Source organism: Hevea brasiliensis, chromosome 14, assembly GCF_030052815.1.
Source record: "Hevea brasiliensis isolate MT/VB/25A 57/8 chromosome 14, ASM3005281v1, whole genome shotgun sequence".
Classification (NCBI taxonomy): domain Eukaryota; kingdom Viridiplantae; phylum Streptophyta; class Magnoliopsida; order Malpighiales; family Euphorbiaceae; genus Hevea; species Hevea brasiliensis.
In genome coordinates, this window is record NC_079506.1 from 18,672,416 (window position 1) to 18,696,437 (window position 24,022).

General features: G+C 33.7%; 2 protein-coding genes across 8 annotated transcripts in view; one reads left to right on the forward strand and one right to left on the reverse strand.

Annotated features, from left to right (window-relative positions):
• Positions 1 to 8,988, forward strand: part of LOC110640985 (MADS-box transcription factor ANR1-like) — a 26,140-nt gene extending 17,152 nt beyond the window's left edge. Inside the window, exons 3-8 of one of the 2 annotated variants that reach the window (XM_058135774.1) lie at positions 2,245 to 2,306; positions 7,791 to 7,890; positions 7,997 to 8,038; positions 8,126 to 8,209; positions 8,482 to 8,636; positions 8,717 to 8,988. In XM_058135774.1, coding sequence (XP_057991757.1) covers positions 2,245 to 2,306; positions 7,791 to 7,890; positions 7,997 to 8,038; positions 8,126 to 8,209; positions 8,482 to 8,636; positions 8,717 to 8,744 — 471 coding nt within the window. In that variant the 3' untranslated portion in view covers positions 8,745 to 8,988. Of the gene's footprint in view, positions 1 to 2,244; positions 2,307 to 7,790; positions 7,897 to 7,996; positions 8,039 to 8,125; positions 8,210 to 8,481; positions 8,637 to 8,716 lie in introns of those variants that run through there. The other variant, XM_058135775.1, reaches the window with a different exon arrangement.
• The window catches only part of LOC110640984 (uncharacterized), a 17,794-nt gene extending 2,031 nt beyond the window's left edge, over positions 1 to 15,763 (reverse strand). For 2 of the 6 annotated variants that reach the window (XM_021792566.2, XM_021792564.2), the window contains exons 1-2: positions 15,620 to 15,763; positions 15,326 to 15,421 (exon numbers count right to left, since the gene is read on the reverse strand). In XM_021792566.2, the coding sequence (XP_021648258.2) occupies positions 15,326 to 15,421; positions 15,620 to 15,691 (168 nt within the window). In that variant the 5' untranslated portion in view covers positions 15,692 to 15,763. Of the gene's footprint in view, positions 1 to 13,124; positions 14,032 to 15,283; positions 15,422 to 15,619 lie in introns of those variants that run through there. The other 4 variants (XM_058135777.1, XM_058135779.1, XM_021792563.2 and 1 more) reach the window with 3 other exon arrangements.
• Positions 15,764 to 24,022: the final 8,259 nt, after the last annotated feature.

A 24,022-nucleotide genomic window follows, 5' to 3' on the forward strand; every position in this document is an offset into this window, starting at 1 on the left:
TACAATTGTTTGTAACAACACTCTGCAGGTTCTCCTTGATCAAGCCCATGGCAATATCGGGAATGCCATTTTTCTTCAACCGTTTAGAAAGTGCACAAGGTCTTGAGGTTCTCTTTTGTCAAGCCCATGACAATCTCTGCGATGCCATTTTCCTTCCACCACATGGCACACAAGCTCTTGGATCTAACTCAACAATTCAAATCCACCATCCAACACTACATCTAGGTCAGTATGTAAATACTTGAGGCACTTATGGCTTCCTGCTTACCAATTCAAGCACAAGTATTCCATTACGCTTGTCTTATAGAGGTATTCATAATTTAACACAGTTTATATCATCATAAAAGTGCCACAAAAACTAGCCATCACAGAAATTATGATAACATTTGCAATAATGTGAATAGGACTTCTTTCCCACCTTTACTAGTAATGCATCTAATCTGCATTTGCATGAATTTGAGTAAAGCTCTAAATGCTTTATACTTCCATGAATTTTGATAGTATTCAAAGCAAAAACATGTTTGCTTTTTTAATTTAAAAAATAATACATGCTTTTCATTATAGAATTTTGCTTATCTAAGTACAAACAACAACTATGAAAAGATGGATTAGTTATTTTTGAAGAAAACCAAGAAACTAAAAATGCTAATAGTTGTACTTGACAACTTATTTATCTATCTATTGTTAAGTTCTAGACAGAAAGAAAGAGAAAGCGAGGGAGAAAGACGCCTTACAAAAAAAAAATGTCAATGCGTTCAACCACGAGAGAAAAAAGGGGAATTGGACAAAAAATGAAATTGGCAAAAATACTCAAACTCACTTCACATCGCATCTTTTAATAGAGTCTAAGGAATTGCAACTACCATAGTTTGGCAATTCAACTTACTTTTTGTTGTAGGATAACATATGTTGGATGGTCAAAAAAATACGTGCAAAATATTAGTGCGACACGCACGAGGACCCTAAGATAGATAAAAATAAAAAGAAAGACCGGATAAGGAATAAATGCATTTGTAAGATGGAAACTGGTCACTGCAATAAGATAAGACATGATTGAGATGGTTTGGACATGTTCCTCATTGAACAACTTACACGTTAGTATGGAATGCTGAGAGTATTAAAGTCGCAAGAGAGGCAAAGACACAAGAAAAACCTCAAATTACATATAGTTAAGTAGCGAAAAAATGACTTAGCAGTTATAAACTTCTAGAAAAAAATAAAACAAAGAAAAAGAGTCCATTTACACATTTCCGAGGATTTAACCAAAAATCGTTTAGAGTAGAGAAAGAGAATCTATATAGTCGACACCAATAAATTTTTGGGATGAAAGCTTAGTTGAGTTGAATTGAGTTGAAGTAAGTTCAATTGTATTGAGAATTATGGACCCACGAGTGTAAATCATCAAACTAGTAGAGCTACACACTGAACTAGGCTTGAAATTGCGCTCCCCATCACTGAAATGGCCTGAGCCATTTTGGTTTTATTTTCGTATAAAATGATATAGATTAGAGGAAGGATATCTAGAGCTTCTCTTGGGCAAAATCCTATCATAAAGCCATGTTAATAATGGCAAGGAAAGAAGACAAAATCTTCCTCAAAATGCAATTTAGAGAAGATGAGCTACTATGAGGAATTTCCCTCGATCATAGATATTTAGTGTCCAAGAAGTATCAAAGCTTTCTCAAATCTTCAATGTTCTGAAATATCTAGAAAAAAAAAATCGCTTAGAAAATGTTTTCTTCGTTCTTACAATCTCAATATCACACACCTAGCACCCAACTCCATTTATGCTAACAAAATGACTTGAGTGTAACATGACATAACCATTAAAATGTATTTATTTAAATCCCAAAGATAGCCCTAAATAACAAGGCAAAACCCAAGCCTATCAAGATAAAGTTTAAGAATATCAAAGACTAAATAGGCTTAGGCAAGGTAAGCTAGCATGTATTTGTTTGCTTAGTACCTTACAAACCTTAACTACTAACCAAGAATGATCTCTATCTCTTTAAACCTACGCCCACAAATCCCACTACAAATAGTAAATGGACATTTATGTTCCTTGTTCTTATTGGGTATTTTCTATCACAAGACTACACATTTGCTAAAATTATTATCTCTTTAACATCATCAATGCCCAAATTTCCATTGCAATCATTTCTCATTTTCAATCTCTACTTCAATTCTAGATATATAATGCTTTCTTACATATAATTTCTTCCACTTTATTCTTATTCTTACCAGTTTTGGCAAAGGGAGGCTGCAAGCTTGAGGAAGGAATTGCAATACTTACAAGAATGCCATAGGTAGAGTTAATAAACACTCAGTAACAATTATTATCTTCAATTTATGAATCCTTACACTCAATTACTCAATAATATAACTAACAAAGTAAGAATCCATAAATTAAAGCTATTATAATCATGATAATTACTAGTGGAATTTAGCATGGTATAAAACCAACAAGAGTTGTGCTTCTATAATAGACTACAAAAAGTTTCATTGCCTAACCCTAAAAAATCCAACATTCTAGCCATTCTTATTCATTTTTCCTTACCAAGACTCTTTCCTTAGTCAAAACATACCATCACGTATTCTATTACAATAATAAGTAGAGATGAGTATTCGGTTAATCATAGACAGGACATTGAAAGACGCAGTAATAGCTGTGAAAAGAGTAGGAGATAGAATTATACTAGTAAAGTTAGTACTAGAAGGAGAAACAATAAATATAGTTAGTGCTTATGCCCCACAAATAGGACTAGACAGTGAGAGTAAACAAAGATTTTGGGAAGATATGGATGATTTAATGCAAAGCATACCGAATGAAGAGAATGTTTTCATTGGTGAAGATTTGAATGAACATGTAGGAAGTAATAGACAAGGTTATGAGAATGTTCATGGAAGTTTTGGTTTTGGCAGTCGAAATGAGGAGGGAAAAAGCATCCTGGATTTTGCTATGGCATACGACCTAATACTAGCAAATACCTACTATATAAAAAGAGAGTCACATTTAGTGACTTTCAAAAGTAGGCAACATAGAAGCCAAATCGACTTCCTCTTGACCAGGAAGACAAATAGAGCTCTATGCAAGGATTGCAAGGTCATTCCAGGAGAGGCTTTAACAAGTCAACATCGGCTGGTGGTCTTGGATGTCAAGTTTAGGAACAATTCAAGTAAAGTCAGAAGAAATAGTATAGCTCGAACAAAGTGGTGGGAGTTCAAAGGAGTAAAGCAAGTGAAGTTCAAAAATGAGCTTCTCAAGTCCGAAGTATGGAAACTGGATATGGAGGCCAATGATATGTGGATACAGATGACATCAAAGATTAGAGAAGTGGCTAAAAAAGTACTTGGAAAGTCTAAAGGACATGGACCACCCTCAAAAGAGAGATGGTGGTGGAATGAGGAAGTACAAAAGGCTGTGAAGAGATAAAGAGAATGGTATAAGAAATTACCTAAATGTGATAATAATGAGGCATATGAATAGTACAATATAGCAAAGAAAGAGGCAAAAAAGGCAGTTAGTCAAGCAATAGCACAGGCCTTTGAAAAGTTATATGAAAAACTTGGAACTAAAGAAGGGGAGAAAGATATTTATATATTAGCAAGGAGGAGAGAAAGGAAATGTCAAGATCTCAATCAAGTTAGGTGCATTAAGGATAAAGAAGGAAAAGTGTTGGTGAAAGATGAGGACATTAAAGAAAGATGGAGAAATTATTTTAATGATCTCTTTAATAATAGTCAAAATGGTAATAGCGTGAAAATAAATTATAGAACAATAGAAAAGAATGTGAATTATACTAGAAGGATTAGATCTTCAGAAGTAAAGGAAGCACTTAAAAGAATAAAAATGGGTAAAGCCTGTGGACCCAATGAAATACCAATTGAAGTATGGAAGTATTTGGGAGATATGGGAGTGGCATGGTTAACTAAATTATTTAATAAGATTCTAAACTCAAAGAAAATGCCTGATGAATGAAGGAAGAGTATTTTAGTACCTATTTTTAAAAATAAGGGAGACATACAGAGTTGCTCAAACTATAGGGAAATTAAACTCATGAGCCATACTATGAAGTTGTGGGAGAGAGTTGTGGAGCATCGACTACGTCATGATACTTCTATCTCTCTCAATCAATTTGGTTTCATGCCCGATCGTTCAACTATGGAAGCGATCTTTCTCATTAGAAGCTTGATGGAGAAATATAGAGATGTGAAGAAAGATCTACACATGGTTTTTATTGATTTGGAGAAGGCTTATGATAGTGTTCGAAGAGAGGTCTTATGGAATGTGTTAGAACAAAAGAGGATATCTATTAGGTACATACAAGTATTGAAAGATATGTATAAAGGAGCAACTACTATTGTGCGCACAGTGGGAGGGGACACAAGAGATTTTCCGATCTCAATTGGATTACACCAAGGATCAACCATAAGCCCTTACCTTTTTACATTAGTTTTAAATGAACTGACGAAACATATACAAGAGAGTATTCCTTGGTGCATGATGTTTGCGGATGATATTGTTCTAATAAATGAGACACGAGAAGGAGTCAATAGAAAGCTAGAACTTTGGAGAAGTACTCTAGAGTCAAAGGGTTTTAAGTTAAGTAGAACGAAGACAGAATACATGCATTGCAAGTTCAGTGAAGGCCAAATTGGTGATAGGGAAGGAGTTAATTTGAATGGAGTGGTACTGTCCCAAAGTAATCGCTTTAAATATCTAGGCTCAATCCTTCAAGTAGATGGGGGATGTGAGGACGATGTTAGTCATAGGATTAAAGCCGGATGGTTGAAGTGGAGACATGCCATTGGAGTTTTATGTGATCGTAAGATTCCCAATAAATTGAAAGGAAAAATTTTCCGTACAGCCATACGACCGGCTATGTTATATAGTAGTGAGTGTTGGGCACTGAAAGAGTCATATGCATCTAAGATAAGAGTTGCAGAGATGAGAATGTTAAGGTGGATGAGTGGCCATACTAGACTAGATAAAGTCCGTAATGAGAGTATTAGAGAAAAGGTAGGAGTGGCGCCAATTGAAGATAAGTTAAGAGAAGGGAGATTGAAGTGGTTTGGTAATGTGAAGCGTAGACATACGAAGGCTCCAGTTAGACAAGTAGAGCACATTAGGTTAAAGGATAGAAAGAAAAAAAGGGGTAGACCTAAATTTTCTTAGCGGAGAGTAGTACAACATGACCTAGAAGCATTACATATTTCTGAGGATTTAACCCAAAATCGTTCAGAGTGGAGAAAACGAATCCATATAGCCGACCCCAAATTTTTGGGATAAAGGCTTAGTTGAGTTGAGTTAAATTATTAACCGACTCTAATTATTAACCAAATCAACATAAATTGAGAAAAAATCGAAATTAACCAAAATCGAAAATATTCGGTCGATTATCGGTTATAATTGAATTAACCAAAAAAAATAAAATATATATTTTATATTATTAATTATCTAATAAAATATTAATAAAAATATATTTATATTCTTTTTTATTTATAAAAAATAATAAATATGATTTCATATTAATAAGATAATAATTATAAGTTAAATATTATTATAAAATCATAAAAATAATAATTATAAATAATATAATATTAATAAAATTATAATTAATATATTAATTAATTGAAATTCAATTATTTCGATTAATTCGATTACCAACTCAAAAATAACAAAACCGATAACCGAAAACTAAAAATTTTTATTATTACTAACCAAAACCAAATCGAATTGAGTTTATTCTTATCAAAATAACCGATTTTCATTGGTTCGGTTTGGTTATTCGTTTATAATCGAATAATGCATACCCCTAATAATAAGTACTCAAACCATGCCCTTGCCTATATGATGATCCTATAGTCATAACACTCCCACGACATAATTAACATTTTACTCTTCAATTCTCATAATTGAACATCAACATAGACGTAATTTGTTTTAGTTTCACTATATATGAGATCGAAAAGTCGAAACTCCTACAAAGCAAGCCTAATTGTTTTGCTTGCATCTAAAGAACCACAAAGTTAAAGGATAGTTATACTTTGGCCACTCAACCTTATTAACCCTCAAGAAGTAGTTAGTATCAATTTAATAAAGTTCCTTAGTTGGGACAAGAATGCTTTGACTAAAACCTTCAATAAAACAACTTCCCAAGAAAATTATATTGGAACAACAATATATTTTGCAAGTAGTAATTTTAACATGATCAAGTAAGGAAATTGGTGCACTTCCTAAAAAAATTTTTGAACCTAATACTAAATGGTGCAACTTCCAAGTAAATAAATTTCCAACAAGTACAACTTTAGAAAATAACTTCTAAAGAACAAGTACATGCAAAAGAAATGAAGCCTAAGCATAAAAATAAATAAATAAAATAATAAAAAGGCATTCAAATATGAATTATGACCAACATCATATGTGTGTGTGTGTGTGTGTGTGTGTGTGAGAGAGAGAGAGAGAGAGAGAGAGAATTCCTAATGCAATGAGTCACTCACAAAAAAAAATCCCAGCTTTGTATCCATATTTCACATACCATTTATAACATCTAGATAAGAATACATGGTAATATGCATACAAGGCTGGAATTTTCAATAAGTGACTCAAAATATTAGGAATTGTCTAACACACACACACACACACACACACATATTACTGCATAACATCTAGATAGTGATACATAGCATGAAATATGGATAGATAGACGACATTTTCTATGAGTGATGCATTATATAAGGAATTCTCTAACACAATACTAGTTATTGTGTTAATGAGAAATAACAAAGGAAAAGCTTTACAACAAATAGCAAAATTTCCTTCATCTGGTAAGATCATTTTACTTTCATTAGCACCACAAATACATGGTGCAAAAGTTTCCACATATGAGTGTACTAAAAGTTAGGAAGTTCAAATGTATATCAATTAGCATAAGGTGTATTGAATAGGAGTCAATCCTTTCTCAATCTAAAATAAGTTCTATTGATTGGATTGAGCAGCAAAGGGGAGGAACGATCATTAAAGATAACCTTTAATGTTTCATAATCCAGACAGTTGATGTAGGAAGACAAACCTTTTTCTTCCATTAGCTTAGCAAAAGAATTACAGGGGAGGTGTGGTTACAAATAGTACATGAAGTGGAAAGTTATAAGTGCTTGACGAAAGATAGTTTGAACAAATGCTAAATGCCCCATTTACTCTGCCCATATCTATGATCTGCCATGCGCTGAAAATAAAGAATAATTTATTTGGTGATGCTAAAAACTTGAATTAAATCCCACTTTTCCAAAAAAATATGGGCATGGCAATAGTGCTTGTCATTTTGTTGTTTATGTGTTTGAACAAAATAAAAAATCCTTGCACGAAACCAAAAGTTCATGATCTTGGATATTGGGAAAAATGTCAATGGTTATCAGGCTAAGTATGTCTTATATGATCTTTCGGAGGAAGGAAAGAAACTCAACTCAACTCAACTCAACTAAGCCTTTATCCCAAAAATTTGGGGTCGGCTATATGGATTCGCTTTTTCCACTCTGAACGATTTTGGGTTAAATCCTCAGAAATGTGTAATGCTTCTAGGTCATGCTGTACTACTCTCCGCTAAGACAATTTAGGTCTACCCCTTTTTTTCTTTCTATCATCTAGCCTAATGTGCTCTACTTGTCTAACTGGAGCTTCCGTATGTCTACGCTTTACATGACCAAACCACCTCAATCTCCCTTCTCTCAACTTAACAACAACAATAACAACTCTGGTAGCACACTTGACCAGTGCATTCTGACATATACAGGAAATTGATGGGAGAAGAGCTTTCTGGTCTGAGTGTCAAAGATCTAAAAAATTTAGAAAACCAACTGGAGATGAGCCTGAAAGGTGTTCGGATGAAAAAGGTATGAAAGCCTTACTCATACTTCAATACCTAACCTATTATATTCAATGTACAAACATACTACATGCATATTTGTTAATGAGGCTCATTTTTTTTCCCTTCTGCAGGACCAAATTTTAACAGAGGAAATCAAGGAACTGAACAGAAAGGTTCATCTGAAATATTGACTTCAACATTTTCTTCATTTCTTGTCAGAAAATTTGAATTTTGAAGTTCTGTCATCATCTTCATTTCAGGGAAACCTCTCTTATGAAGAAAACCTAAAACTGCATGAGAAAGTTGACCTCCTCTGTCAAGAAAATGCAGAATTACATAAAAAGGTACTCATCTCGAAGTATATGCATCAATATGACAATCTTCTTCACCTCCTATTTGACTCTAAACTCAATATTCTTGTGCACATAAGAACCTAACTGCACCTATTGTATAAAAAATGCACTCAAAAGGTTGGAGTCCAACCTATCGTACTCAACACCCAATCTTAAGCCTAGGGACTATTGAAACAAAAGCACTGCGATATCTACCTTGAAATTTGATAAGTGAACAGTTTTCATTATATGCTAGTAGCTTAAACATAAGTTATTTATTCCAGGCCCATGGAAAAAGGGATGCAAGTGAAGCAAACAAAAGTTCCCACCCACCATACACTTTAAGCAATGGATATGACTTGCATGCCCCAATCCACCTCCAGCTGAGCCAGCCACAGCCTCATACCAGTGAATCACTACCAACGTCAACGAAACTTGGGTAAGTTCTCTTCACACCACACACTATTGAGAATCCATGTACTTAGCAACTGACTAAATTCATTTCAAAATTTTCAACAGACTACAACTGCAATACCAAAGCAGTTAACGACCACAGTGACTTTGTTTCAGAGTTGAAAAGGCCAAACTTCTACATGATGAGATCTTGTATGTCAGCTATTAGAAGTATCTTCCAGCATCAAGACAATCACATTTGGTATGATACTTTATGTAAAATAGGCTTTAGAAATTGTTGTAAAATTATTTGCCAGACCTCCTATCAACTAAAATTATGCAATAATTAAGGGTTTAATGTCTTAAAAATTAGTTGTGATCAATGAAACTGAACTGCTTGGTTGAATTGTGGTATTTATGCGTAGTTATTGAAAAATTTTCAGCACTACAAAACAGCATCTCATTTTTATATCATTGTCTTCCTAGTAGAGTACAGTTCTTTCATTTTGTTGATAAGAAGTTCATTATAGAACAAATGAACAAATGAATAAATAAAACTTAAAATAAACAAGGGAAAGTCTGCAAAACCAAAATAGCATACAGGCTATCCAATTCAATAAGTAGAAAACCTAGTTAATCAAATGGGCATGCTTAGTCCATGATGCTGTAAACATAAATCAAAATTTCTCAACATGGTAAAATGCATCAAAGTCTAGAAACTGGACACAATATTACCTAGTGCAAAATAGCATACATAACTAGAATCTTTGTGTTTTGAGTAAAGCAAACAAAGTATTCAACATAGCCATGAATTTTCATCATCTATCAAGTATTCCATCAAAACCAAACTAAAGATATCCACAATTTGCACGTCCAGTAAGCTCGAAATGCACGTAAAAAACAGAGGAAACAGCATATGCTTATTATAGCCCATGTGGTAATAAACTACAGCAGGAGACGAATATCATAAGAGTGAAAAAGATATGAAACAAATGAAAACAATAATTTGTAGAATTTTCCAATGATTGCCCCACCTGATCCCTTTAACCAGGTATAGCAAATAACTCAACTTGTATACTGAATGCAGACTCTCAGTAGTCAGTATACACTGTGGAAAAAGGACCAAGTCTGAAGGTTTCACACCCTTTTAAGATTCTTTTAAGTGAAAGGAAGAGCATATATAAGCATTGCACTTCTGCATGGTAGAAAGTCTGCATGAAAAGCAAACAAAGGACAAAACAACTACCTCCAGCATCCTTGATAAATCTATTACCCAAATTCACTGCTATTATTGGTGAAACCAGAATCATTGGTTAAACTTAATTAGCCCCAGTATATGATTCTGAGAAAGAAATAAAAATAAATAAATAAATAAAAAGTAGCATAGTTTGTCATCTGAAGGCAGAAAGCAGAGTGAGTAGCACAGTAAGAAGATTGCCACCAAAGAATCAAGCAACCATCTACAGAGGTATTAAGATACTTTGAGAAGTATTTATCGACATATCATGTCCCACAGAAAACATAGTCCCCACCTCCCAAAGTGAACTTCCATATAATTAGGCATACAACTGAAATTGAAAAAGGAAGAAGCAGAAATATCACTGCCAAAGACAGCAAGGAGAACAGAAATCAAAGCAACACAATCAATGACATTCATAATTTGAGTAAATAAAATGAGATATATCAAAGTCACATCAAACCACTGTATGACCCATACAGTTCATGGTAAACCACAGGTTCCTGAAAGGCCAATTAACTATTAAAAAAAAAAAGAAAAAACTCTCTTCATGCAATTACAGATTTATTGAAAAGATCTCCTTAATTTTATCTATTCTACCAACAACCTTTCATAATAAATTCACATTGGCAACAATTCTAGACATCTGACTCAAATGAAACATATAAAAATGTACGTAACAACACAAAATACCTACTCACTAACCTTAATTTATCTACATCACACGAATAGAAACCATAGCAACAAAATCAACGACATTCAGAATTTTAGTAAATAAAACAAAATATATCAAAACCAAATCAAAATGCTGATTGAACCAGTGGAAAATTTTTGATTTGGTCCTCCTAAAACACCAAATATTAGTTAAATAACAAGAGAGGCTTGCTTCAAACCTTGTGGTTTTACAACAAACTGCATGAACCATACAATTTCATATGGTGACCACAGATTCTTGACAGGCCAACCTTTCACATTCAAATAGAAACAATTGTGGACATCTGACTCAAATGCAAGACGTGTATGTATTATGCATATATATGAAATTTTTAAATTAAGTATCTAAAATCATTGGTGGTGTAGTTTTGCATGATGTTGACCAACCAAACACAAAGGAGAACTAGCTTTTCAGTCCAATAGATAGCCCCAAAAAATTTTCTATTCCATTTTTAAACTTATTCAATTCTTTTAATTTTCATTAAATTTTGTCCCAAATTGGTAAAAGATGTAAGCACAGTAACAAGGCTAGATCACATCTTCACCTTGCAAATTCCTAAATCTGCAAAGAATATAGTTCAAGAGTCCACTAGAGAATAAAAGGGCTGAATTTCATAAATAATATATTATCCTCCCTCTCCATAATACACATTACAAGGCTTAGTGTTGGAATGTGGCTTGTGGGGATGAGTCCCACATCGTTAGCATACAAGAAAATTAAAAAGCATATAAATGTTGGTAAATCAAACAAAAAAGGCTTGGCCCATTTTCCTTTTTGTTGGTGGAAAGCATAGTTTCAAGCCAGTTCAGCTTGTAGCCCTACCAGTTCGATATTCAAACTCTTGGGTCTGTAATTCTAAACATGGTATCAGAGTAATGAGGCCGAACGGCTATAGATCCAGGTTTCAAAAGCATGGTGGCCTGAGCCCCAGCAAGCCAAACTCAGCTAGATCCATTGGCTAGCGCAATGAACTAGACCTTAAGGGTAGAGCCAAGAGGAGCTAGACCTAAGTTAGATTGCCACCCCATACAATGGCATGTGACAACTAGACCCATGAGCCCCTGTAAGCTTGAGCTGAACAAAGCTGCAATTGAAAGGAGTGTTGAAATATGGCTTATGTCCCACATCAACAACATACAAGAAAATTAAAGGGCATATAAATATTGGCAATGGTTTGGCCATTTTAGTGATGGAGAGATCAGTTTAGCTTATAACCCTACCAATTTGATATTGACACTATTGGACCCGTAATTCTCAACACTTAGAAAACATCCAATTATACTTGATCTGGAAATCCAATGCCAAAAAAATTATGGAAATATTAATAAAACCTAAACTAACTAATAAGAAAAATTAAATTACACATGTAATGAGATCAATCCTACAAATATAATAGGCATAAAATCACATGTCCAACCCCTCAAGAGAACTCATTGTCAAGTTTAAGGCTTAAAATTGTATTCTCTCATGCTAAAGAAATAGTACTTTGAAATCATGGTGCCTCAATCTCTTCAAGTAACTTGCTACAAGCACTTCTAGAATTTTTGACCAATTAAAAACACCCATCCAAAGAGAAATTGTAGTGCAATTAATATTTGTTGCCCCAATAAAATTAATATGTTGCAGCTCACAAAAATAGGATCATGGGACCTATGGGTTACGGGTCCATGTTTAGATTGAATCAAATTATTTTCTTCTTCAAATGAATCTTCAACTTAAATATTATCAATAATATGTATATTTCACTTTTTTGAATTTTTTTATAAACACATGAATCTCTAAATTCCTCGGATTTCTCTTGGAATACTTGAAAATTTCCATCATCATTGTCTAAATCTTCATTTGCCTATAGATATGTTACAATTCTTTGGACTCAATTGTCTATATCACATCCTTAAGTTCATAAACCAATCTTTTCAAGTTAGCGACTTTGGCCTTTGGATTTGTAAAATTGCACCATGCCAATATTACCATATTTTACTGATTGAAATTCATGAAATTACCTTCATGGTTTATTCAACCTATGACAAGGTTTCTAACCCGCTATCTTCACACTACAAATTGTCTCAAACTTAAGGTAGATTTTTTTATCACAAGTCTAAAATTCCCAATACAACTCTCATATTATCTCCTTAGTAATTACTTAAACAAATATATATATATATATATATATATATATATATATATATATATATATATATAAAATTCACTCACTAAAAATTTGTTCTCATTGTTGACCATGTATGAATTTATCATATCTTTATTAAATTCATCCCACCAATCATCTACATCATCTTTCAATTTTAAAGAAGCCAAATTGACCTTCTCTCCCTATAATTCTCATGAAATAACAAACTAAAAAAATTAAGATCAAATTGTCTCTTGATCAAATATTTCTTAAAATAGTAATCATCAAGATAAGAAATCTCTAAAACTAGAGATTCATTTATGAATAGATTGGCTACAAATGAAATCTCCAATGCAATGTTTACCATATTCAAGATTCCAAAAGTTTACTCTAAAAGGTTTGCCATCAAAACAATAAGAGAAATTTTGCTCTGATACCACTTGATGCAAGATGGTTGTGCGTTAACAAGGCTTGATCATGTCTATGCCTTAAGATCCTTGAAACCACAAGAAAATTAGAAAGATCTTAATTTTACATTAGCCCTCTAATAAAAAGTTTACACTCAAATAGTCCCCTTACATTTTAATTTTTGCCAAATAAATCCTATACATAACAATTTTAGTCTAATTAAATCAAAAAATGATCACGTGTGTCATGTGATTACTAATTCCGTTAAGTGTTCATCCCTTAAAATAATAAATATTAAAAAAATATTAAAACTGAAAAATTAGATCTATTTCTTCAAAACAGATTCCTTTCTTCTTCCCCATCGTCATCTTATTATTCTCTTCTTCTTCTCCCAACTTGTCTTTGAAACTTCTTAACAGTGTTGACAAATCTATTGGTGTGAGGCCTCTACTTCACAATGTCCTCCTCATGGATGGCAGTAATGAAGTAAACCTCAACAAATACAAGGTATTCCCTCCTCTTCATTTCTCCATCGGTCGTTGACTCCTATTTTCTCTTGGCCTTTTGGAGCTTACCATGATTGCTTTTGTTTCACAGCTTCAATGAATTTCTATTAAATCTTTGACATTTCTTTAGCACTGAGTTTGGGACTTGTGTAATGGAACATGAAAAATTTAACTTTGATTATGACAAAAAGATCGGACTTCCTCATTGGATTTGGTTTGAAGAATTTGTCATTTTCTTGAGCTGCTTTTGCTATTAATTTCAATTTCTTGTTGCATGACTGTATACTTGGCTTCAAAGTGGAAAGGATTCCAAGGTTCATGTACAATAGGATGAGGATAGTTCAGGCAGATATATAGCCCACCACATTGCAGTGAGGGCAGCAGAATTAGAAATTGAAGTATTGGGTAATATGCTTCTTCACTCGATGTCTGATGGGCAAGGGAGAACTGAATCAGAGAAGAGATTAGATGGTAAGTATTTTGTCACAATTCAAGCTATTGGATTGGAGAGCATCCAGCGCATAATATATTTTAATTATTTAAAATATAGAAACAATATTTTATTTATTAAAAACTTACTTTACTAATTTTTCTATTATCATTAATTAACATCATCAACATTGGACTTATTTGATAGAAATTGAGAGTTGAATGACCTATTTGACCGTAAATTTTTGCCAGCGACTAATATGACTATTGGCCTAAAATTTAAGGGCCAAAATGAGCCATTTGTCTTTTATAAATAATGTACTATCTTACCTCTACATAATACATAAGAAGCCTATTTATAAGGCCTAGAAACCCTAATTGAACTTGGATAAGAAATCCTAAATACCACAGTAATGAATGCCTAAAAATTAAGGAAAAACATAAACCAGTAAAATAAATAAACAAAATGATAATATTAAAATCAATCCTACAAATATAAGCAGGAAAAAAAACTCCTTACGTCACAAAATGATAATCTGTAGCAATTTTATCCAGGAGTAGGATTCATATCATAAAGCATGCATATGTATCTTTGCCAATCTAATTTGCATTGAACTAGCATGCTGATATTGATGAATTCCATGAAGCCCATCCAAAGTTGTATACCACTCTAAAATGCTGTATTTCTATATTTCTACAGATTCACACCAGAGAGAATTGAAAGGGTCAGTAAGTTTCTGTTGTGCCTTAGTCAATGGTTGATATTATAATGAGATAACCCAGCCAATATAACATGCCAATTCAACACCGGATTAATATAAACACATGTCTTATGATATGATTTTTGACTATGATATGATTTTTGACCAGATGCAATTGCTATCAATTTTGAAGCGTGAGAAAAAATTAATATTAGATAAAATGGAAAATTTGCCCCAAGTTTAAGATAGATGATGCTAATTTAGCACTTTTTTTCTTTTTTGGGTTATAGTGGCTTGTTCTCCGCTTTAGTTACTTCTAGTAAGCTACAACCATGAATGTGCCTTTTGCAGCAATCCACCCAAATCCCAGAAAGAAACTGATGATAAAAATAAGAGTTAAACGAATTCAACCATTTCTCCTCTATTTAACTTCAAAACACCTAATTTCATTTGCTGCGCAGTTTAGTTAATGTAGGTAAAGACACCATCCCCACAAAAAATCCCAAAACACAGAACATACAAACAAGATAAAATTATCAAATCAAAACCCAAAAGCTCAGAACAATCACCAAGTACGAAAACATGAATTTTTTCTTTTTCTTTATCTTCACCTGGAAGTCCGCGCAAAGTCCATAGCCTAAAACCCTTTTCCTTAAACTCTCACATATAACAGAGAAAAACAAGAAACCCCCATCGAAGAAGCAAACCTGCAAAAGTGAAAGGGGCAAAAAATGGGATTTTCCGAAGCAAGAAGAAGAAGAAGACGCGAATGCAGTTAAAAAGCCCCATTTATCAGCAACACAAACAATGGAAGCTAATGAACAAAAGAAAGCACCACAAACCATGGAAGCTAACGCACGAAAGAAGGATCAATAGAACAGGTAAAAAGAAACACTGAAACGTACAGTGGATCGGAGGAGATGCAGAAGAAGAGAGACTAAGCCTTGGAATGAAGGACAGGAGAAATCCAGAGGCATAGAAAATTGAAGAACGCGTCAGGTGTTGCAGAGAGAGAAGAAAATATCTCAGCCAACTTCAGTAGAATCCACGTTTTGAAAAATGGAAAGGGTATAGATCCAGTGTTGCTCGAAGCTCAAGTTTTTCGTAAGACTGGTTACTGCTGTATCTATTTCATTGGCTGATTTGACTTGAGCGAATGAAATCTTTGAACGGCTTATTGAAATTAAAAATTTGTTCAATTCAATTAATTTATATTGTATTAATTTTTATATTTGAAATTTAATAATTTAATTTAAAAAATTATTTATAAAGAAAATTTTAATTGAATTTTTAAATAATTGTATTTGACATTTATTTTTTAAAAAATAAAAATTTTAAATTAAAAATTTCAAAATTTTTATTCACATAATAAATTAAAAAATAAATCAATTAAATTAAATTTATATATTCTAATTTTAAAACATATTGAATACATAAAATAATTTAATTTTTTTAACTTAAAAAATTATTTTTAAAGTAAATAAAACTATTAAAAATAATGTGATCTTGTGACAATTCATTTCAATTTTCTTTTATAAATAATTCTTTTTAAAGAAAGTTTATGTGTGAGAAAAAAAAAAGGAGTCTAATAATTTCTTTTTATTGATTTTTTCAACAAAATTAATCCAACATCATAATTAATGTTATCAAAAAAATATTTTAATTTAAATCCCATTGAAAAAATATTTTAATTTCAAAAATTAAGAAATCAAATTTAAATTTAAATTTAATATAAAATTCAATGATTCCATTGGATAAGCATAAATTTAAAATAAACGTGAATTTAAAAAATTATAAATTTTACTAAAATTAAATATTCAAATGGCTTAGTCTAAGATATTTTATATTAAATTTTGAAGTCTCTACTAAAAAATTCTTTTACTTTTAAATTTAATATATGAGGTGAAAATGGACAAGATATAACGATTTATTTTAATAATAAAAATTAATTAATTAATTAATTATGTATTTTTGTTTTCCGTAGGCATAAACTTAAAATTGCTATTAAATTTGCAATAATAAATTTTAATATTAAAATATACTTTTAAATATAAATTAATTAAAATAATTATTAACTAATTTATATATAAAAAAATGTATGAATATGCCACTTTTTGAATTTTTATTAAGCCAAATGTTTTTTTTTTTTGGGTTAATTTTTCTTTGAGTGTTTTCTTTTCATATGTGTATTTCAATGTAATTGTGATGTAATTGACGTGCTCACACGTGGTAGGAAGGCAATAACGAGTACAGAATGTGAGGAGTGGTGGTGAGCACAGGGAAGCGAGGATTGAAAATAAAAAAATTTATTCACGTGGTGGTTATTGGGTAAGCGACATAGGGTGATGTCCGGTGAACTTAGCCTTTGCCCGGATAGAAGGAAACAGAAGGCTCCATTGGTGGGATTGGGACCCACACAACAAACTTTCATCTTCAAAACGCGTTGTTTGGATGGGTAGAAAAAAGGGGGGACAGGAAAATAAAGATCAAAAAATAAATTTAAAATGATATTTTTTTCTTATTTGAAAAACGAAAAATAAGGAGAAAGGGAAAATTTTGTCTTATTTTTTTATATTTAAGAGAAAATAAAAGGGTAAAAGTAACTTATCTTTTATAATTTTTTATTTTTTATTTATTCAAATATAAATAAATAAAAAATAAAGAATGAAAAAAAGAAAATTTTTTTTCTTTTATTTTTCTTCTACTCTAATAACTTATCTAAATAAAGTGTAAATTTCAAAAGTAAAATGAATTTCTAAGAAAAAATTAAAACCTAATAAACAAATATCAATCAATAGATTCAATTTTAAATTGAATTAAATTAAACTAATAAAAAAATAAAAATAAATCAAGTGTAACTAACTGAATTAAATTAAATCAAATATTTTAATTTAATTTGATTCATCGATTTTAATGTTCTCTTCCTTGGTTACATTTTTAATACTAACAACAATGAAGTTTATTGTAATCCAAACAAAAAATTAACAACAATATACAAGAAATTAACAATAAGTAGCAACAAGCATGGGGAAATCAACATCCATTTACGTCACCAAATCAACAAATCAATAGCCCCACAAGCTAGACGTTTCGCCATGTTTCACAGCTCCTACTCACAAAGATAGATTTTGCGCTAACTTAATTTAGTCATAAATACTGCTATTCAGTGTCACCACTTGCAACGATGATTGTAATTGGAACTCATAATAAATAGCTTTTGTACTATTGATATGAACCGAAGAGAACCACATCCCAAAAGCTAGCTATTAAGGTTAGAGAGCTTAAATTTATATACGCCCCACATTAAAATCTCATATTTCCAATATAAGATGCAAGTTTTCTTGTAATAGGATCAACTTTCTTTCTTTTGATACAAAACCAACTCCATGTGGCTCAATAAATGAGCAAAACAACTTCTAATTCACTACGCCGTAGCAATAATACCGCCAATAGATAAGCAAAGCAACTCCAATTAGATGGCTGTCAACCTTAGAAGCGGCAGTAGATGAGTGAATTGCAATAGTAGCAACGCTCAACAAGCTCCAGAAACCATAAACGAGAATGCCAATGCTCTGTGATAGTGCCCAATCATCATCACTCGCGATAAGAGGAAAAGATGAACTATGGAAGAAAATGAAGAAGTGGAAGAAGATGAGAAGGAGGAGGGACGAGAGAGCAAGAGGAACTGATGTTAAGAAATGGTTCAAGCGATGCAAAAATCATCCTACCCAAAAGCAGAATTTAACTAATATTTACTATAACACCCTAGGCAAATCCCACATCGGCAAAACACGGGAAAGATGCTAGGTTTATAAGTTAACAGTTCGTAACCACTAGTGACGCATTTTAAAACTATGAGGGCTTAGGCCCAGAGCGGACAATATCACTAGTGGGCTAGGCCGTTACATTTGTAGTATCAGAGCCGCTCCATGTGCAACCTTGGGCGATGGTGAGGCAAACCTCAACGAGGACGCTGAGTCCCATAAGGGGGGTGGATTGTAACACCCTAGGCAAATCCCACATCGGCAAAACACAGAAGAGATGCTGGGTTTATAAGTTGGCGGTTCGTAACCCCTAGTGACACGTTTTAAAACTGTGAAGGCTTCGGCCCAAAGCGGACAATATCACTAGTGGGCCGGGTCATTACATTTATGGTATCAGAGCCGCTTCGCGTGTAACCTTGGGCGATGGTGGGGCAAACCTCAACAAGGACGCTGAGTCCCATAAGGGGGGTGGATTGTAACACCCTAAGCAAATCCCACATCGGCAAAACACGGGAGAGATGCTGAGTTTATAAGTTGGCGGTTCGTAATCACTAGTGACGCATTTTAAAACTGTGAGGGCTTCAGCCCAGAGCGAATAATATCACTAGTGGGCCGGGCCATTACATTTATATCACTAGTGAGCCGGGCCATTACATTTGTGGTATCAGAATTGCTCAGCGTGCAACCTTGAGTGATGGTGGGGCAAACCTCAGCGAAGACGCTGAGTCCCATAAGGGGGGTGGATTGTAACACCCTAGGCAAATTCCACATCGGCAAAACACGAGAGAGATACTGGGTTTATAAGTTGGCGGTTCATAACCACTAGTGATGCGTTTTAAAACCGTGAGGGCTTCGGCCCAGAGCGGACAATATCACTAGTGGGCCGGGCCATTACATTTGTAGTATCAGAGCCGCTCCGTGTGCAACCTTGAGCAATGGTGGGGCAAACCTCAGCAAGGACGCTGAGTCTCATAAGGGGGGTGGATTGTAACACCCTAGGCAAATCCCACATCGACAAAACACGGGAGAGATGCTGAGTTTATAAGTTGGCGATTCGTAACCACTAGTGACGCGTTTTAAAACCGTGAGGGCTCCAGCCTAGAGTGAACAATATCACTAGTGGGCCGGGCCATTATATTTGTGGTATCAGAGCCGCTCCGCATGCAACCTTGGGCGATGGTGGGGCAAATCTCAGCTAGGACGCTAAGTCCCATAAGGGAGGTGGATTGTAACACCCTAGGCAAATCCCACATCAGCAAAACACGAGAGAGATGCTGGATTTATAAGTTGGCAGTTCGTAACCACTAGTGACTCATTTTAAAACCGTGAGGCCTTCGGCCCAGAGCGGACAATATCACTAGTGGGCCAAGCCGTTACATTTGTGGTATCAGAGCCGCTAGTGGTTACGAACCGCCAACTTATAAACCCAGCATCTCTCCCGTATTTTACTGATGTGGGATTTACCTAGGATGTTACAATCCACCTCTCGCTATGGGACTCAGCATCCTCGCTGAGGTTTGCCCCACCATCGCTCAAGGTTGCACGTGGAGCGGCTCTGATACCACAAATGTAACGGCCCGGCTCACTAGTGATATTGTTCACTCTGGGCTGGAGCCCTCGCGGTTTTAAAACGCGTCACTAGTGGTTACGAATCGCCAACTTATAAACTCAGCATCTCTCCCGTGTTTTGTCGATGTGTGATTTGCCTAGGGTATTACAATCCACCTCCCTTATGGGACTCAGCGTCCTTGCTGAGGTTTGCCCCACCATTGCTCAAGGTTGCACACGGAGCGGCTCTGATACTATAAATGTAATGGCCCGGCCCACTAGTGATATTGTCCGCTCTGGGCCGAAGCCCTCATGGTTTTAAAACGCATCACTAGTGGTTACGAACCGCCAACTTAGAAACCCAGCATCTCTCCCGTGTTTTGCCGATGTGGGATTTGCTTAGGGTGTTACAATCTACCTCCCTTATGGGACTCAGCGTCCTCGCTAAGGTTTGCCCCACCATCGCTCAAGGTTGCACGCGGAGTGGCTCTGATACCACAAATGTAACGACCCGACCTACTAGTGATATTGTCCGCTCTAGGCCGAAGCCCTCACGGTTTTATAACGCGTCACTAGTGGTTACGAACCGCCAACTTATAAACCCAGCATCTCTCCCATGTTTTGCCGATGTGGGATTTGCCTAGGGTGTTACATTTACACTATTTAAATCTGTTCCAAACACGATGACTCAAATCCATTATAAATCCGATTATTAATGCATAAATTATTCTTCATGAAAAATATTTTTATTTAATAATTTATATTTTAAAATTTAATAATTTTTAAAATATTTTAATTTTATTTATTTAAAATATTATATATATATTATAAAAATATATATTTTATATTTAATTAATTATTTATATAAATGAGTTTGAATAATGAGTACCTAATATATAAAATTCAAACTCAATCCAAACCCATAATAGGTATTATTTATCAAATCTGAATCAATTTCAAAGTTGATTATATATTACCTAAACCCACCACATTAGAATTCAATTAGGTTGGTACCTACAAATACCCGGCCGTTGCCATCCATATAAATGCTTAAGTAGATTGGGTTTGGTAGTTATAAGAGGAGGGGTTAAAAACGATGTGATATTATAAAGGAGCAAAATCGGCTTGATTTAGTTAGTCCAGCTTTTTTAACTAATCAAATGAAAACCAAACTGAAAAACTAAAAATCAAACTGAAAAAAAATCGAATAAAATTAGTTTGATTTATTTTTTGGTTAAAATTAAAATCTATTCACCTCTAATTCTTATGAAATTACTAATCATAATTCAAGGGTAATTTTATTTGCTTGTTACGAAATCAAGATATAAATATGCAATCTCTACTTATTTTATATTTAAATTATATTATATATAGTGTATCTTAAATTTAAAATAGATCAAATTTAAGAAAAAAGTTCTCATAATTCATAAGTGTAAGTGTAGGTGACATTTTGTTCTTATTGATTACATTTTATTAAAATTATACATGGTAAACGAGTGTAGAATGCATTTAGATTTAGGTTATTTTAAATTATAAATATTTTAGATTAATATTTTAAATTTTATTTTTGAGAGTTTAAATCATTTTAAATTATATATGAGTGAATTTGAATCACTTATCTTAAATGGCCTTTCAAGTCTTGTATGAAACCATTTGTTTTTATAATTGGTTTAAATTGAGATTTTAATTTTAGATTTAATAATTAATACTAATAAATTAAAATTTATTAATAATATAAATTATTTTTTTATTAATATTTTTTTATTAAATATATTTTATTAAAAATTAAGAAAAACTTAACTTATTAGATTCAAGTTGACTCGATTATCGGACTCCACCCAACACCTGATCTAAAATCCAAAGTTTCACATCATATGAAGAACATTACATAAGTAGCCCCCGAGGCCTAGACCAAACAATAAGACTAGTATGAGCAAAAAGCCAATCGAGGCAAGGAAAAATGGCTACTTTTACACATAGGTCTGAGAATCTGACTTAAAATGAGTGCACAATGCTCATCCTTCGAATTGCTTCTTTTGCAGCCATCACCTCTTGCTCATCTGTAGCATTCTGCTGTTGCATTGCCAGCTCCAATTGCAAAACACATCTCCCATGGATGGCCTTTCAGTTCCTTTTTTTGCCAAGCACTTCCTTTGAAGCATTCAGGGGCAATTTTTCCCTTCAGATATGGATCAATTATTTGGTTGAGAATCCCTATTTGGCAGCAGCGCAATTCCATTCTGCCAAACTTGCTTTCTCATGCTCTACTTCTCCTCTTCAATTTCTACCATTGACAACAGAGCAGACTTGGCACATAAATTTTCAAACAATACCTCTAAATGAGTATAAATAAGATTTTTCTGTTAGTTTTTGTTGTCGATAATACTCAGGATCTAAGTAACCAAAAGTATCCTTCACCATGGTTAAAACATTTATTTTAGTCTTAGAGCCTGTTTGCATTGATATACTAGTTAAAGAGTATCAAAAAATAATTAAAAATTAAATTTGATCAGTTTTAGTCATAAGAATACTAAAATAACAAAACAGTTTTTTCCAAACTATTTTTCTCAACGGCATCTAAATAGTATTTTTCCTCAAACTCAATGCCAAACAGGGCTTTAGACTCTGTCATTGCACTCGGGCTTGCTTTTGATAACCTCAAATCTAAAACCTTTGCAACCCATTTATGGTCTAACAATATGTTGGTGCTCTTGATGTCTCGGTGGGTGATTGTTGAAAGAATGATTCAAAATGTTGATGGCTGATTTTTTGGAGCATGTGTTTTTTTATGTTTTTTTTTTTTTTTTTGTTAGGGGGTCTTAGAATGATTTTTTATCTGTTAGTCAACAAGTTAGTGGTCAGATATAGTTGGCACTAAATCAGGTTGTGGGTTTATGTTCCTATTTTTTAGTTTTTTCTGTTGCTCTCTTGAGATTATTTAAAGTCCTGTACTGTGTTTCTTTTTTAAAAAAATAGAAAATAAAAAAATCAGCACTACAAGTCTTTTGCTCATCTTTCAATATTTTATTTTATTTTTTCTTTCTTTACCAATAGTTGTGGTATCAGAGCAAAACAAAGAAAGAAAGCCCCAAAAGTGACCAGGTTTCAGTCCTCTCTTTTTCTCAAGCACGGGAAAGAGAAAAGTAAAAAAAAAAAAAAAAAAAAAAGGGGGATTTGAGTGGTGAGAGACACGAACCAGCAGAGAGGTGAAGAAAACCCAAAATTGAGAGGAAACCATGGCAAGCAACGGAACCAGCTCAGCAGCACAGCCCCTAATTCCAATCTTCAAAGGTGAAAAATATCATCTTTGGAGTCTCAAAATGAAGACATTATTCAAGTCTCAAGAGCTATGGGACTTAGTGGAGAACGGGCATGAAGAACCGAATCCAACACCTGTCGAACCTGACCAGCGATTGAGACACAATCGCAGGAAGGATGCAAAGGCCTTACTGCTCATCCAATCAGCATTGGAGGATGAAATATTTCCTCGAATTTCAGTAGCTTCTACCTCCAAACAGGCATGGGAGATTTTGAAGCAAGAATATTTGGGTGACAAGAAGGTAATTACTGTAAAATTACAAACTCTTCGTCGTGATTTTGAGACTTTAATTATGAAAGAAAAAGAATCTGTGCAAGAATTCTTATCTAGGGTGTCTGGGATTGTTAATCAAATGAAGTCTTATGGTGAAAATTTAAGTAATGAAATTGTTGTGAGTAAGGTGTTAAGGAGTCTGAGCTCAAAATTTGATTATATTGTTGCTGCAATTGAAGAGACTAAGGACCTGTCCACTTATACTTTTGATGAAATGATGAGTTCTTTGTTAGCACATGAAGCTAGACTTGGCAGGTCCCATGAAAAGTCTGAGGAAAAGGCCTTTCAGGTGAAGGGGGAGTCTTCTAAGGGAAAAATAGAAAACTCAGCAGTTTGTGGCAGAGGCAGAAATGGATTTTGTGGACGAGGTCGTGGTAGCAGCAGAGGTAAAGGCCAATTTGGAG